General features: G+C 54.3%; 5 protein-coding genes across 5 annotated transcripts; 3 read left to right on the top strand and 2 right to left on the bottom strand.

Moving 5' to 3' along the window:
- Positions 1-401: 401 nt before the first annotated feature.
- On the top strand, positions 402-1,800 carry PG994_004830 (ferritin-like domain-containing protein; the record flags this gene model as incomplete). Its single annotated transcript, XM_066856239.1, is given in 2 exon segments — positions 402-1,469; positions 1,489-1,800. The coding sequence occupies 2 exon segments, from the start codon at positions 402-404 to the stop codon at positions 1,798-1,800; spliced, it is 1,380 nt and encodes a 459-aa protein (XP_066718406.1).
- Positions 1,801-2,780: 980 nt separating this feature from the next.
- Positions 2,781-4,534, top strand: PG994_004829 (uncharacterized protein; the record flags this gene model as incomplete). The annotated part of the gene is given in 3 exon segments (XM_066856238.1): positions 2,781-3,256; positions 3,275-3,851; positions 3,911-4,534. The coding sequence occupies 3 exon segments, from the start codon at positions 2,781-2,783 to the stop codon at positions 4,532-4,534; spliced, it is 1,677 nt and encodes a 558-aa protein (XP_066718405.1).
- Positions 4,535-5,298: 764 nt separating this feature from the next.
- On the bottom strand, positions 5,299-7,776 carry PG994_004828 (uncharacterized protein; the record flags this gene model as incomplete). Its single annotated transcript, XM_066856237.1, has 6 exons — positions 5,299-6,341; positions 6,430-6,570; positions 6,656-6,712; positions 6,803-7,184; positions 7,312-7,696; positions 7,736-7,776. The coding sequence occupies 6 exons, from the start codon at positions 7,774-7,776 to the stop codon at positions 5,299-5,301; spliced, it is 2,049 nt and encodes a 682-aa protein (XP_066718404.1).
- Positions 7,777-9,922: 2,146 nt separating this feature from the next.
- On the bottom strand, positions 9,923-10,822 carry PG994_004827 (uncharacterized protein; the record flags this gene model as incomplete). Its single annotated transcript, XM_066856236.1, has 3 exons — positions 9,923-10,027; positions 10,096-10,569; positions 10,670-10,822. 3 exons carry the CDS (start codon positions 10,820-10,822, stop codon positions 9,923-9,925), a joined length of 732 nt encoding a protein of 243 aa, XP_066718403.1.
- An 877-nt stretch (positions 10,823-11,699) lies between these two features.
- On the top strand, positions 11,700-14,559 carry PG994_004826 (uncharacterized protein; the record flags this gene model as incomplete). The annotated part of the gene is made up of 3 exons (XM_066856235.1): positions 11,700-13,058; positions 13,513-13,941; positions 14,002-14,559. 3 exons carry the CDS (start codon positions 11,700-11,702, stop codon positions 14,557-14,559), a joined length of 2,346 nt encoding a protein of 781 aa, XP_066718402.1.
- Positions 14,560-15,132: the final 573 nt, after the last annotated feature.

Here is a 15,132-nt window from a genome sequence, read left to right as displayed (position 1 = left end):
AGCTGCCTCGGCTGTACCGTATGCGCCTTGCTAACGTAACGGGTATGCTGCTTGCATTCCCATCTCCGCTGCCCATCCCGAGAATTCATACGAACCACGGGGGGTTACTTGCGCGGAATGCTGCTCTGCTAGTCCACCCAGCCACGCGAAGCTGTTTGCTTTTGTCATCATGACGTTCCCCCATGCGACGATGCTAAGGTAGGTGGGCTTATGGTCAAAGCAACTTTGTCAAAGTCGTCATCTGGGTCAGGTCATTATTGATCGCGAGTTGCCGAGGGCTCGCCCTCCAAGGCGCAGATACCGCAGATATAAGGTGAGTAGATTTCCTGTAGAATAGTATGTTTCTTTTTCTTCCCTATCCTCATCTTCACTCAAGATACCTTTACCACCAACCGACAATCATGGCTTTCTCAAGAGTCCTCACAGGCGGCAGCCTGCTTGCGCTTGCATCCCGATGCTTCGCCGTCCCGGTGGTGTCTGAGGCGACTACTACCTTCACATCAGTCCCTACCGCCACCCCGTCGGATGTTCCCGTCACTAACGTGACCTCCCACGGCCCCTATACTGGCACTCCGACCACCACTGGCGCTCTGTCTACTGACGTCTTGGCCCCGTCCATTGCGCCTCTGCCTGCGGAGTCATTCAAATTTGACTACCCGGCCGATGGCAAGCTACACGCTCCCGAGCCGGCTCCCTACACTCCCGCCGGCGGACTGGGCACCAACGGCACCCTCCCTGTCTACCGGCCCATCAGTGACTTCGACTACGAGTCATTGGCGCTGGCTCTCTACCAGGAGTGGATCGAGCTCGACCTCTTCCACTGGGGTCTCGCCACGTTCAGCGTTCAGGACTTCGAGGACGCCGGCTTGACTGCCGAAGACCGCTTTCTCCTGGAGTTCATGGCCGATCAAGAGGTTGGCCATGCCACTCTTCTCACCAACATCCTTGGTGCCGAGGCCCCCAAGCAATGCACTTACAACTACCCCGTCTCTAACGTCCGCGAGTACATAGACTTCTGCCAGAAGTTGACCCGCTTCGGCGAGTCGGGTGTCTATGGTTTCCTGAACCACCTTGACTCTCGTGAGAGCGCCCAGTTGCTTCTGCAGTCCATCAGCACCGAGGCTCGTCAGCAGATGATCTTCCGCCAGTTCGAGGGTCTCTTCCCCATGCCTGTCTGGTTCGAGATTGGTATCCCCCAGTCCTGGGCCTGGACCCTGCTGGCCCCTCACATCTCTTCATGCCCTGCCGACCAGACCCGTCTCATCTGGCAGAACTTCCCCTCGTTGAACATCCTCAACCAGTCTAACCCGGCCCGCATCAACGGTGCTGACGCTTGGAACGAGACCACGGAGGGATATACCAACACCCTTTCCACCGAGGACGTTCAGCCCAACGATGACTGCCTGAACTCCAACGTGACCGGCGAGAACTGCTCGCCCGCCATCACCCACAACCGCACCAACCCCCCTGTCCTACCCCGGCCGCCAGGTCTTCCTGAGCTGGGACGAGCCCGGCCAGGCCCTCGGCCCCAACAATAGCTACGTGACCGCGACCGAGGCCTGCGCGCCCATGTACGCCGCCTGGGTCTCGCAGCTTAATGTCACCTACACCCCGCTCCAGAACATCAGCGGCAACTCCGCCTTCACCATCCAGCCCAACATGAGCACCTTCGCGGGCGACCCGGCCGTGAACGGCACCATCTTCCTGGCGCTCACCGACGCCGAGGTGCCCGTCACCCCCTTCAACCTCACCATGATCAACCCCCACGTCGTCGCTCTGGGCATGTACCAGGCCGGCTAAGTGAGCGGCGGGAGACTACACTTCACATAACTCCCACCTTCTTACTTCTATGTAATGATTGGATGAATGTTTACTGATGAATGAGGATGTCTTGTATTCTAACGACCTATTTACTCGCCAACTATTTGCAGTATAGTTCAGGTTGTTGGCTTAATATCTATTATTAATATCTATTTTCAAACTCAATCCGTCATGTCTCTACCTGTGACCTTTGAAAACGACCGTCCTGTCGTTACATTTCAATTGAGCAGCAGGTGATGACATCAAGCGGGTATCTGAGCTGCTTTGGCTAAGACGTAGGTCCATTTCTCTAATCACTGACTCGATATGTAATTCTTGTCACCTTGTTCATGATACTGTCACCATAGAGCACCTCTGAGTATTTGTCTTTTACGTAACGGTTTCATATCAGTACTAAAGAGACTAGGTAATTGTAAGCATATTCTTAGCTTCTCTACGATACTTGTATATCTATAGGCTTCCCATGGGCTTCCTTCGAGAGTCTAGTATTCAGCGACCTCGACACAGCAGTAAGGACAACAACAGCTAACATATATCATGATGATACAGCGGGTAGTTGAAACACACTCCTATAGTCTCGTTTCATCGCTCTTCGCTGCCTGTCAATTGCATTTTGCGAACAGTACTATCTTGAACAATGAACAAAGCTGATCAGTCATCTGGTAACGGTTCCGCAATGAGCCACGTATTGACCATCGCTCTTTGTCATTTCTTCTTGTCGCCTTTCAAGATCGAGCTCTTTCGCCATGGGTAAGAGACACAATGAAAGGAGATTAGTCATGAGGGAGACCCGTAGTCCCCTGAACAGGATCGCTATGTTCTCACCCATTTAATATTACTCGATACACGATTCGCTTCTAGACTCCTGTCAAATGGGCATACTCATGCTAGAGCACTTGTACTTGTATTGTAACGACGAGCCATATGTTAGATACGTTTAGTATAAGATATCGCGCAGAATGTCATTCCTAGGATTATCATCACCCGGCGATGTGGGATCGTCACCAGCTAACCCTATAGCGTTGGTGGACACGTCCAGCCAAGATGGAGATACCTCAGGATCATTACCATTCGATCCTCTAGCACCATTACGAACCCGCCCTGTGGAATCAGCACCAGCCAACCCTGAATCGTTACCGGACTACACGTCCAGCCAAGATGGAGGTGGCCTAGCACCACCACCACCCGACCCTGTGGGATCACCACCAGCCAACCCTGTAGCGGTTTCGGACACGGCCAGCGAAGATGGAGGTGGCAATACAGGTGGGCAAAGCAACAATAGGGATCAAGAATTGAAACTGGGACTCGTCTTGTGCAGTGAGAGCGATCGTTACCAACATATCAGTACCGTTCCCAGCGACACAACCGGTATTGCACTTCCCCACCCAGCCGCCGCGGGCAATATCAATAGCCTGCACTCGCTCCAGGCCAACATGTAAGGCTGGCTCACCAGCAACGTCCTAATCACGGCCATGCGCACGTTGAGAGAGCGGATCGTGCCCCAGGACATGCGCGACGCGAACATGGTCTACCTGGCTAACTGGGAAGAAGAGGCCCATTTCGAGTTCGGGCATGGTCAAAGCGAAGAGAACCAGGCCCTCTCCACACAGAAACACCGGGACCTCCTCGAAGAAATCACAATCGGAAACGGCGGCCGGATCGGAGGGAACCGCCAGATGGCTCAGATCCGGCAGCACGCCTGGTCGGTCCTGACGGTCAACTACGACGGCAACCACTGGACCACCGTCATCATCGCCCTCTCGGACTTGATGATAGGGGGCAGCAGCATTGGGTACTACAACCGGGTCGAGCGGCTCTCCGTCCTCGAGGGCCTCGACCCGACCGGAGGCAGAGGCATTGCCAACGACGTATACGGCCGCTTCGAGGCACTCCTGCGCCGGGCCGGCCTGGAGTTCCCGAGCGACATCCCCACGGACTGGCGCCGCCCGGTTTGGGTCCCGACGCAGCATGACGCGGACTCGTGCGGCGTCCGGGCCTACGTCAACATCAAGACCTTCATGCGCCGGCTCGTGACCGCCTGGGCGGCCAAGGACGACCTCTGGGGGCGCCGGAAGCCCCGCTCCCGGAGAACCACCGGCTCTTCGACCCCATGCCGGGCTGGTTCAACTACGAGCTGGAGCGCTGGGAGATGATCGGCAGCAACGCGGCCGCCGTGGTGCGGGCCTGCGACTACCACGCCCGCGTCGCCGTCGAGATCGTGCAGCAGCATCAAGACGGACTGGACGCGAAAGAGGCCCTCAACCTGCCCGACAGAGGCGCGCTCGAGAACGATGCTTGGCCCGACAAGGAGCAGAAAAAGGTGCTGAACCCGAGCCCCCAAGTCGCCCCGGAGCCGGAGACGGTCGTTGATCCGGACGACGACCCAGAAGAAACCCCACCTGAAATCCGACCTGAAGACCGACCTGAAAACCAACCTAATGCTAGGAAGGCGGACAGTGCCTTCAAACCTCCCCTTGTTCCTACTTTGGTATTTCCGATCCCGAAAGTGCACCTGAGAGGAAGCAAACGTCGTTTTCAAGATTTTCAAGACATCACGCAGGACGGCTCGGGCCCGAGTAGCTCCCGCAACAATGAGCCCAACAACCCCTTTGCCAGACGTCAGAACAGGAACGCTGGCGTTTACTTCGTCAGACCGGCCCAGAAGAAGGCGAAGACGACGAAGAATAATAATAACCCGCCCTCGAAGAAGTAAAGTTCGCCGCCCAAGGACAGGAGGAACAGCCCGCGGGCGCCCCGGAAATGGCGCGGTGGCTAGCGTTGGAGCTAGAGCCGATCTCGTCCCGACTCAGGACCCGTGGGACATGGAAGAAAGCAACGATATCGATGCGTGGGGGATCCTACCCATGGTAATAGGGGCGACGATGACGATCGAGTTTCAATCTTAATTGTAGCAATGCTTGATCGTAGGTTCTAGAGGAGTGGGAGATATATGAACCTAAGGGGATTGCGGAAAGGGGCGGTCGGGGTCTGGATTGTGCCCCCGGCCCCGCCCCCCCTCCCCCTTTTTTTTTCTCTGTTTCCGGTAATGTACTATATATGAGGGGACTAGAGCTATTTTGTTATTTGTTTCCTTCAAATTTACTCGACCCCTGAATGGTGATGATCGTCCCCGCTTTACGTTCCTCAGGGTTCGGTTTCGCTAGTATGGCAATGAAGACCTGCTCCAAGACCTAGCACAAGCATACATTGTGTCTCGAGACGTAATAGGGGTAATCAGGAACAATTTCGTTTTCCGTGTCTATGTAAAGTGGCTATATAAAGGAAGGTATCGAAGCGAAGAGATTAACACTGGATCGTAGTATCTAAAGGAGTGATGGTTGGTGGATGCGTTTCTTCATGTTCATCGTCAATATTTTCCCATATTTCCCCATCGTTAAGCGCCGTCCCAAACCATCCGTTTCGTTTCCTCAATGGCCATGTTCTCATCAGGTTGAGTTAGTAGCCAAATGAAACTTCCTAGTACCTCCTAACTTTCCCATATCCGTACTTGCTGGTATGATACCCGTACCCTCCTCCATCCTTGGTCGCCGAGCTCGTGACCGGTGGGGGCGATGGGGGCGTGGTTGGGGGAGGCGGCGCGGGAGTAGTCCCATAACCGCCGCCGCCGCCGCCGCCACCGCCGTCACACTTGCTGCTCGTGACGGTCACGGTCGTGGGTGTCGCGACGCAGCTGTAGCCATAGCCGCCGCCCGTGGTGGTGGTCACGGTCACGGTGCCGCCCGACTGGTAGACAGTCGTCGTCGCCGTGCTGCCACCGCCACTGACGGTGGTGGGCACGGTAATGGTGCCACCCGGTTGAGTGACAGTCGTCGTCGCCGTACTACCGCCGCCGCTTACAGTGACGGGGACGGTAACCGTGGTCGTCTCCGTGCTGCCTCCGCCGCTTACGGTGACTGGGACAGTAACTGTGGTTGTCGCCGTGCTACCACCACCACTTACAGTAACGGGGACGGTGACAGTGCCGCCCGGCTGAGTGACAGTTGTCGTTTCCGTGCTACCGCCGCCGCTGACGGTGAGGGTGGTTGTCGCCGTGCTACCGCCACCGCTAACGGTAGTGGGGACCGTAATGGTGCCGCCCGGCTGTGTGACGGTAATAGTTTCCGTGCTGCCCACACCGCTGGCTGTGATGGTGACCGGGACGGTGACTGGGACGGTTACAATGCCGCCTGATAGGGTGGTAAAGACTGTGATGTACTCCGTGGCGGTGCTGCCCACGCCGCTGGCTGTGATGGTGGTCCCTGGACCTGTCACGGTCTCGGTGGTGGTGGCGACGCCGCCGCTCGATATTACCGTGGTCTCGACGGTCTGGGTGATGGTCGCCGTGCCGCCGCTGCCGGTAACGGTCACTGGGATGGTGACGGTGCCGCCGGGTACGGTCGTCGGGACGGTGACGTACTCCGTAGTCGTGCCGCCGACACCGCTGGCCGTGACGGTGGTGATGCCGCCGCCCGTGGTTATGAGTTCAGTGGTTGTGTAGGTTGCAGTGCCACCAATGCCGCCTGTTTTAAAGTAGACCGGGTTATTAGTCACCACTCGCTTACGGAAGCATTGACTCTCCTCGGGGGTGCTTGAGTAAAGCGGACTTACTTGACGTCACTGTGACAGTTGTCACGCCTCCAGGGGCTGAAGTGCAATAGCCTGGTTTCGTGACTGTAGTTCCGAGACCCGAAACGGTGGTTGTGTAACCCGTGTTTTCGGTGACGGTAGTAGTGGAATAGCCTCCGGTGCCTATCCCATAAAAAGAAGACCAAGTTAGCCATAGTCTAAAAGGGGGAGTAACTCTGGTTTGGGTATACTACTTGAGCAGACATACCTGTCGTCGTCACTGTGACGGTAGCGGTAGACCCACCACCCGAAAGGGTGGTAGTATCTGTGATTGTAGATGTAACTCCTGGAGCGATAAATTGACAATTAGAAACTCCTACCGACAATGCTCTGTTTATTGGGTATTGAAGCTTACCTGGTAGTGTGGTCGTGTAGCCACCGCCGCTCACGATGCTGGTTTCGGTAACGGTACTGCCAACGCCAGAGAGAGTCGTCGTATACACTTCTGGTACCGTGACCGTGGAGATAGAGCCGCCTGTGGTAATGGTGGAGTAGACAGTTGTCGTGTCGGTACTGCCGCCGCCGGAGAGGGTCGTGGTGTCCCTGACGGTTGTTACACCACCACCAGTAACGATTGTAGAGTACACCGTCGTGGCCACGGTGACCGGGATGCTGGGGAGGGTGTCAGTGACAGTGACAGTGTCAGTCGTGGAGCCGCCCGGGAGAGTTGTTGTATACGTCTGGTACTCAGTCACCGTTGTGGCTACTGGGGTAGCTTCAGTGATGTAGATCGTGGTCTACTCAAGCAAGTTAGTCATGCCACAAGAGAAATGTGTGGATAGTTGCTGTTCCTAGGCGGGCTAGCTCCATGCATCCGAGATGTTCAAGCAAGTGTGAAGGTTGCACGAATGCAGTCGGACTTACCTCTTCGTACTCAGTGGTGCCTGAGTAGACAGTAGTGGGCACGACCACCGTAGATCCGCCAACGGTAGTGGCCGACACCACGGTGGAGTAGATGGTGGTAGCTCCCCCGCCATCTGCAGTAGTGGTAGTGATGACGGTCGTGGGTACAGGCACCGTCACAGTCGTGGCAGCGGAGCCGCAGGACTCGGTGACATACTCGGTGCACGTGGTTGTCTCTGAGATGGTGCTTGTCACGGGGTAACACTGGGACTGGGTGCCGTACCCCCCTCCGTGGCCCCCGCCGTAACCCCCCGCCGTAGCCTCCTCCATCTCCACCTCCACCCGGGACCGGGTTGGCGGCCGTGAGTCTTTAAGGAGTGTTAGCACATCATCGTATGCCGGTATACTAAGAAGAGAGGAGGGTCTGAATAAGGGATTCACTTACGTGGCGAGAAGCAAGAACGGGCTGGTCTTCAACAACATCATGTTGACTTCTTCACAGACAGGAGTCTGGGTCAGAATGAACGAGAGGATTTGATCAATGAGTGACCAAGAGGAAGGGACACTGATGCGTGCCTGGCTTTGCCTTGGGTTGGTAGAGGAGTTGTTGCTCGAAACATTGGGATCAACGGACCACTTTATAGTTACTTGGACGTATCAGACAGAGAAAGCGGCGTGCTATGTTGTTACTCAGTGATACGAAGCCACACGCAGCACATCTTTGCGACTCGATCGTTCCGTTCCCGTCATGTATCCATGGAATCGGAAGAGGTTAATCATCCGAACTGGGGTAAGAACAGGGAATTGGGATTTCTGTTACGAGAGAATCGTCGATCGAATTCCGAAGCTTCTGTTGCCCAGGCAGTCCTAGGGTGACCAAACAACCACAACATGAACCAAGCGTGATCCCCAGGTATGACGGCCATAGGCTGAAAAGCATCATCCGGGTCGATGTATGACATGAGCGACGACCAGGAGCTGTCGTGTCCTGCAGTAGCCGCATGCCGCTCTGTCGTGACGGTACCCAGTCCGTCAGGGAGCAGGGTAGCCTGGTGCCCGAGAAAGGGCTATTTCCAGGCACTGCTCACCGAGCATGCCTGCGTTGAAGCTATTTTCATGTCGTGATTATGTTGCCGCCGGGGCCGAGTGAGTGTGGTTTGACCAAGGCCAGTAGTGCTTATTCCCAGCCTTCTTCGCCTTGCACAAGACGTCCGTTCGGGCGTAGGGCCTTGTCTCTGGACTGACCAAAAGAGCAAGACCCGGTGAAGCCGTTGGCATGTTTGATTCGCCTTATGCCAAACTGACACCAACATCATGCTATCTCTCTATGCATGCTTCTTATGTCTCTCCTTTCTATTGGATGGCTTAGGCGATTTCGAGGCAGCATCCCTCTGGCGTTGATCTCCAATATGGGACCTGGCAGTTGAGCATCCAGGGATGGGCGCAAGAAAAGGTCCCAGAAGCAAGCCTTGGCGCAAGGGTCATGTTCTTGAACCGGCCACGTCAAGCTAGACCTGCCACGAGCGAGCTTTGTTTGCTTCTCTGGGGCTTGGTCGGGTCGGGTCGTACAGTCCAAGTCCAAGCTCCTGATCTGCGGGGGAGGGATAGTTCTCGTGCGGCTGGCCCGTATCTGCCTCTTCAGTGGTTGTATGACATGCAAGAAGAAATGGTGTGGCGGAATCCGATTGGCCGCTGCCCGGTTTGGCGGTTGCACGGCTGGCCTGCGTGCGACGGAGAGAAGCATAGGTGGCTGGAGAAGGATCGACAAGCCACCGTCATCAACAATCTCGTGGTTCGGGCATGACGCCTCGGGCGACTGCAGACGATATATTGTGTAGAGTGTCGAAGACATTCAAACGGCCAGTAAAACTCCTTATTGATGGTCTCAGCTCTCCTGCTGTAGGCTGTGGGCTGGACGCCGACGTCGGTGGCCCGCAGGTGCTGACGGGCTTTGCTTCTTCGTGGCGGTATCAGCCATTTCCAACAACACAAAAGCTTCTCAGCCCATAACAATCTATCGCAAGCAACGAGGCTTTTAGTCCTACATTGGATAGCATTTGGTCTGGGCCAAAAGCGGTGAAGAACTTCATAATACTCGGACTCAGATTACGGATCAAGCACGTCTCTCGTATCCCCACGTCGCCAGAGATTTTCGTCGCTGGCAAACGCCTGATCAATATGATGGCAAGCTAGAGAAATACGAAAGCCCCAAGGCTCTTAGTGAACGAACCATTGTCACTTCCATTAGTCCCGGGCCGAGTGTATCGGGATTCGGGATCAGGGATCAGCCTTCCGTAAGGGAGATGGCATCAATAACGTTGGTCTGATCATCGGCAGCAAGCAGATACGAGGGGTCGACAGTTGGAAGAAAACAGAGCAATGAGTGCACATTATTTCAGACTGAATGCGAAGAAAGTGCCTGCCAACGTAGCAGACTCGAGGCGACCCTCTGCTCACGTCACTTACATGTAACAAGGCAGTGAACTTAGCAACGCCATCATTATGCGACTATATCGGAAGCAAGTCTCTAGGCGAGACGAAAAGGAATCGCCTGGACTTGCCGTCTCAGCTGGTCGCATCCCTCCAAAGCCAGAACAACCCAGACTCCACAAGTATAATGTCACTTTCCTGTTCACGACTGCTTCTCTCGTGCAGCCTTCATCTCCATGTCCTCTTCATGGCTCTTCGGTACCTTGACGAGCGAGGGAGCAGTCATCCCATTCAGCTTCCGGAAAGCCTGTGCAACAAGGTCAGCGACACGGTCTTGTTCTACCAAAGTGCATTGACGCCTTCTCTCGTTCTCACCAGGAAGGGCCGCCACCAGCTGACGGTCATGAACGCCCACCAACCCCACGCGACGCCGGCCTTGGCGGCCCAGCGGAGGAGGGCCGAGAAGAGGAAGTCACCTACCTGGCTCACAGCGCCGTCGGGCAGCTTGTCGTCCCAGCGGTCCTCGACCTTGCGGATCTTGAGCCCGTCGGCGGCGGCCGCCTCGTCGTCGACGTGGATCAGCACGCGCGACGAGATGAGCTGCTCCTTGCTCTTGGCCAGCGGGACCTTGTCGGCCACGACGTACTTGTTGGTCAGCTCCAGCTCGATCGGGTTGCCGCCGGTCACGACGCGGTGCGACTGGATTTGGATGGGGCTGAACAGCGAGGTCAGGCCGTACCACTGCGCGGCGTACCGGCTGCGGCCCTCGGCCACCGAGAGCGGGTCGGTGAAGACGGCGTCGTCCTTCCAGAGGTCCAGGTGCTTCAGGGTGGGGTTGCCCTCAAAGAGCTGGCGGGCGCCGACGGGGGGCGTCTCTTAGCGAATTGTCCGTATAGGTAAAAAGGAGGAGAGAGGGAGTGGGCAGCGGGAAAGAGTACGGACGACTTACATCTAATACGCTAGCTACTATGAGCTTTTGCTGATCGTTCAGCTTGACGCCTTGTCCCTCGTTGACATTGGTGTTCTTCATCTGGAACGAACCAAATGCCGTATCGGCCTTCTCCTGCGCCTGGGCAGTCTCGGAGGGAGCGCCTGTTGCCATCGTTCTTCTAATGCAATATGGAGTCACTAAATGGCTCCTACTAATGGTGGTAATAAGCGAGGTAGTATGCCCTATGAAAGGTCGCGTAAACATCTGTCCTGATGGAATTGAGATGAGATGTTCTATGTCGCTATTTGACTGTAGAGAAACAAACAAGGCGTATTGCCAGAACCTTCAAAACGCCTACTACTGTACGTCTTGTCGTAATTCCATTGACGTTGATGGCGAAGCATCGACGATGACCGCACCACTCACTCGTTGACGTCATGCCATGTAAGCCTCAGAAGGCTCGGTCGGCATCAACAAAGGTGCTTGTGGAGCATGTGCTCCGTCAACTGTCGCGGACTGCGGCCCGTCCCGCCTTCCCGCCTCTGCCGCATCTTTTCGTTCGAACTTCGCAGGACTTCGAAGTCTATATTTCATGCCGTGAGAACGAGGCCGAGCCTGGCAAAATTAGACGCAATGGCTTCCGGACGTTCGGACTCCATTACTCTTGGCGCTTCTACCGGAGTCTTGGTTACCACAGGCACATCTGCGCTTAGGCTCCACCCTGTCCAATCACACCTATTCGGGTCGTGATTCTGCAGCTTCGTCACATATTATTACTGGGCTGTTGGCTGTATGTTGTTGTTCATGTGCACTGCCCCAGGGTCTTGTTCATCATGCTTTACTACCTGGTGTTTTGCCATTCCGGGTTTCGTCATGTCTATATTCTCTTCAGGCAAGAGACCATTTACCTTCAGGTACCTGACTGCGAAATGGATCAATGAAGCTGTCCCAAAGTGCCTGCGGTCTTCACTAGAAGTTTCAACTTCCCTTGAACGTCCTATTCATCTCTTTTTCCCCAATACGTTTCAAGGATTCCCAGCGCTGCAACATGGAGCGGGGTAACGAAACGGGAAGGTCCAGCAACGAGGAGTCCCCTGCCGAAGCAGAAACGTGTGAAAACACAAATTCGCACAACGACATGGCGAATGAGAAACTCGGCGCCGATAAGAAGAACGCATCAAGTCCGCAAGACCCCGTTTTACAGGAGGCGCAACGACAGCTAGCACTCAGCCTGGCTAGTCTGATACAAAATGTCGTAGAGAAGGAAACGAAAGAATTGCTCAAGCAGATCCGAGACAATAGCGAGCGTCAAATTACCTTGCTCAAAGCCTCTTTGGCCGAGTCATGGCGTGATGCCGGCCAGACAGCTCAGCTTAGGGCTGCTTTGGTCTCCGAGGAGCCCTGGAAAGCCTCAGATGAAAGTCTCGTGAGCATCGAGGCTGGTGCTATTCATTATAAGCAGACCGGTTGCGCGAGATGGTACCTTGAAGCTTGTTGTGAGTACTTCGAGTCGGAGAAAGAATCCGATGAGATGGCGATGCTTATCATTCTGGCAGTATGGGGCTTTGGACACCAAATCATTGATGATCCATCGTCTTTAGATGCCGATCTTGGTGTTCTAACCACTGCACTTCTGCGAGCTCAGCATACCGAATATGTCGATCAATACCAGAGATTTGTTATGAACTCGCATTCAATAACGCCACAAGCTGACAAAGAGAGATTACGTCAATTCTTTCACGTGATGTGGCAGCTACCCGATTTTCTGCGATGTAGAAACCTCATGAATATCAAGTTAAGGCATGGCAACAACTTCATTCTATTGAAACATCCTTTCTCAGACGGAGAATATCACCATTTCCATAAAGGCTTGTATGAAATGGAGGAGCGCTACGTCCAAACCATGAACCCAAACGTTAAGACCAAATATGAATCACAGCAGGATGTCTATCGTCAGCCTTATAATTCCAAGGCTGCTGCGCTCATGGCGCATGAATGGCAACGTACGCGGCCCACGCACGAAGACTACTTTTTTCTTCGCACGCGGGACCCCGAACCTTACGACAAGACACGTGCCATATTTCTTCACGATCTCCAACTTCAAGACTTCCCGAGCTTTAGCAAACCGTACGGATTGCTTGAAAAGTGCAAGGCCCCTTCGGCTAAGATGGGCGAAACCCTCATGCCGTTGACTGACATGGTGAAAATCATTGCGCACACAGCATTGTGTGCACCTGCCGGGCTTGAGCCTCTCACAACAGAGGTCGCCTTGTCTTTTCTTTTTTCATTCGTGGGACCTTGGAAAGCCGCTGACTGGCCATGCTCCTACAGCAGATATAGAAACGTGATCTGGGAAGTGCCAGCGCCCGTGCTAGTAGATGGGCCGAGAGAGCATAATACCGAAACAGTAACTCCCCGCCATTCCTTTAGGGTATTTTCTCCAGTCGAGAAGGAGAGCAGGTCGATCAACGGCGACAGCGGTGGGTTGAAGGTATCGCGAATTGTGGGAAGGTTCTAGGGAGGCACTCCTCAACCAGAGAATACGGCTGGGTTGAATTTGGAGGTGACCGAGAAAAGAGTGTCACTATGGATGACGACGACTATAACACAATCACGACCCCTATTCCAGGGCCTGTGCCTGACTGATGCGAATGCGTGGTATAAAACCATCGAGATAATGGCAAAAGTTGGACCTCATCGCAACATCGAGAAGAAGAAGGATCACGGATCAGAACATGCATGTGGTTTGGCGGCATTGCTATTTTCCAACGGACTCTGATTGAGCTCCTTGCTGCCTGGCAGTCTGAATGGGAAAGGCTACTGGTTGCATTGGACAATGTGCTGCATGTACACGTAAGTAGGCTCTTCACTCCAGCGACCTGCGCAACGCAACCACTGATAGTTTGCAGCTCGAAGATATTCTGGACTCGGGGATGAAAGCACTACTTATGTTCGAGACGAACTTGAGTAGCAGGTTTGAAACATCTGATAGGTACTTCTTTATAATTGAGCTACTGAGGATATCGACCGAGTGGATCAAAGATACAGAAAACGGTCTTCGACAGCTACAAGCTGACATGGACAAATGCATGGAGGAGGACGACGTACGTTGGCTTTCAGTTCCATGGCTTCAACCGCGTTCCGGCTACACGCGAGAATCACGGATTGCTTGTACAGACGTAATTAAACACAACTGGTGGGTTGTTTTACAAGCATATGAGAAATACGAGAAGAATATTTTGGCAAAGATTGAGAGGAAGACACAGGAAGTAAAAAGTCTCCGGGACGGGGTGAGTGCCCCTTGCTGAGAAGCGCCATGGAGACTTAGCTAACCTACCATTTCCATTCAGCTCTTCAACGCAACATCGGTCCGGGAAGCCACCAAAGGCACGCATATAAACGAATACATCCTAGTATCCACCGTCATGACAATCGTTTATCTGCCACTCGGCTTCGTCGCCACGCTATACGGCATCGACATGTTTGATTTTGAGATGCCGGGCCAAACCACCACCTTCGCCGTCACGACCGCGCTAGTCTCTCTGGCAACGTATCTGGCCATCTGGGGGCTTCTCTACGGAGTTCGGCGGCGGCGGAAGAAGGGCAGCTACGGGGACCTACTCCCGGACTTGGGAAACCAGGTTAGACCTGCAGTGCAAAAGGCCAAAGCTATGTTTCGCGGCGGGGACGACGACTCCAAGCAAGAAGTAACAGGGAAGCCAGAAGTCGAAACAAAGATCGACGAAGAACCTCCCCCGGAAGCTGCGAAAGATGCCGAAGGCCAGGGCAGGAACGAGGATAACCCTTCTGAAAAGCCAAGCTCGCGCTGGAGCGCGGTTCGTGACTGGGCTACAAGAAAGCGCCGGCGTCAGGAGGCGGGTGTGCTGGTCGGCGTGGAAGCGGCTTAGAAGGCTTTGCCTAGAGTTGGTGTCGGATTGCAGCATCCCCTTATGGAATCAGGACGAGTCGCAGCAATGGGATTGATCAACAGAATAGCTAGCATCTGCTCTCCTTGACGATGGAGAAACGCCCGTTTATTTTTTTTGTTTTAACGTTCTGTTTAGTTTGTCGAAATGAAACACTCGCCGAACACCCATAACCAAAACAGTCACCGAGTCGCAACAGAAGGACAGTGAAAGAAAATAGGGTCCAGAGAGGCCTAAGACCGATTGGAGATGATCATGAATGAGTGCAACAGCGCTATATGTGCCAAACCAGAGTCATGCCTGCCCATGGTCCGATAACAAGTTTCTCTATCATCAGGACGTATTGCACCTTGCACCGCTCAATCTATGTGTGTTGGGTTTACAGCCCACCGATGCCAAGATATTCGTGATCAAGGCTCTGCAGAAGTAGCTCAGGGCAATAACGGACCTAAAGACAGGCACCTCCGGCTTTGCACAGCGGACATACATATGGCAGGTGCTGTGAGATCGTTGCAGATTCCCAAACAGACCAATCGATGTGCTCGGACATGGGTC

The sequence above is a fragment of the Apiospora phragmitis genome, assembly GCF_038363925.1.
Source record: "Apiospora phragmitis strain CBS 135458 chromosome Unknown utg000005l:1.0-4161743.0:1.0-4166827.0, whole genome shotgun sequence".
Lineage (NCBI taxonomy): Eukaryota > Fungi > Ascomycota > Sordariomycetes > Amphisphaeriales > Apiosporaceae > Apiospora > Apiospora phragmitis.
This window is presented reverse-complemented; position numbering and strand designations above follow the sequence as displayed.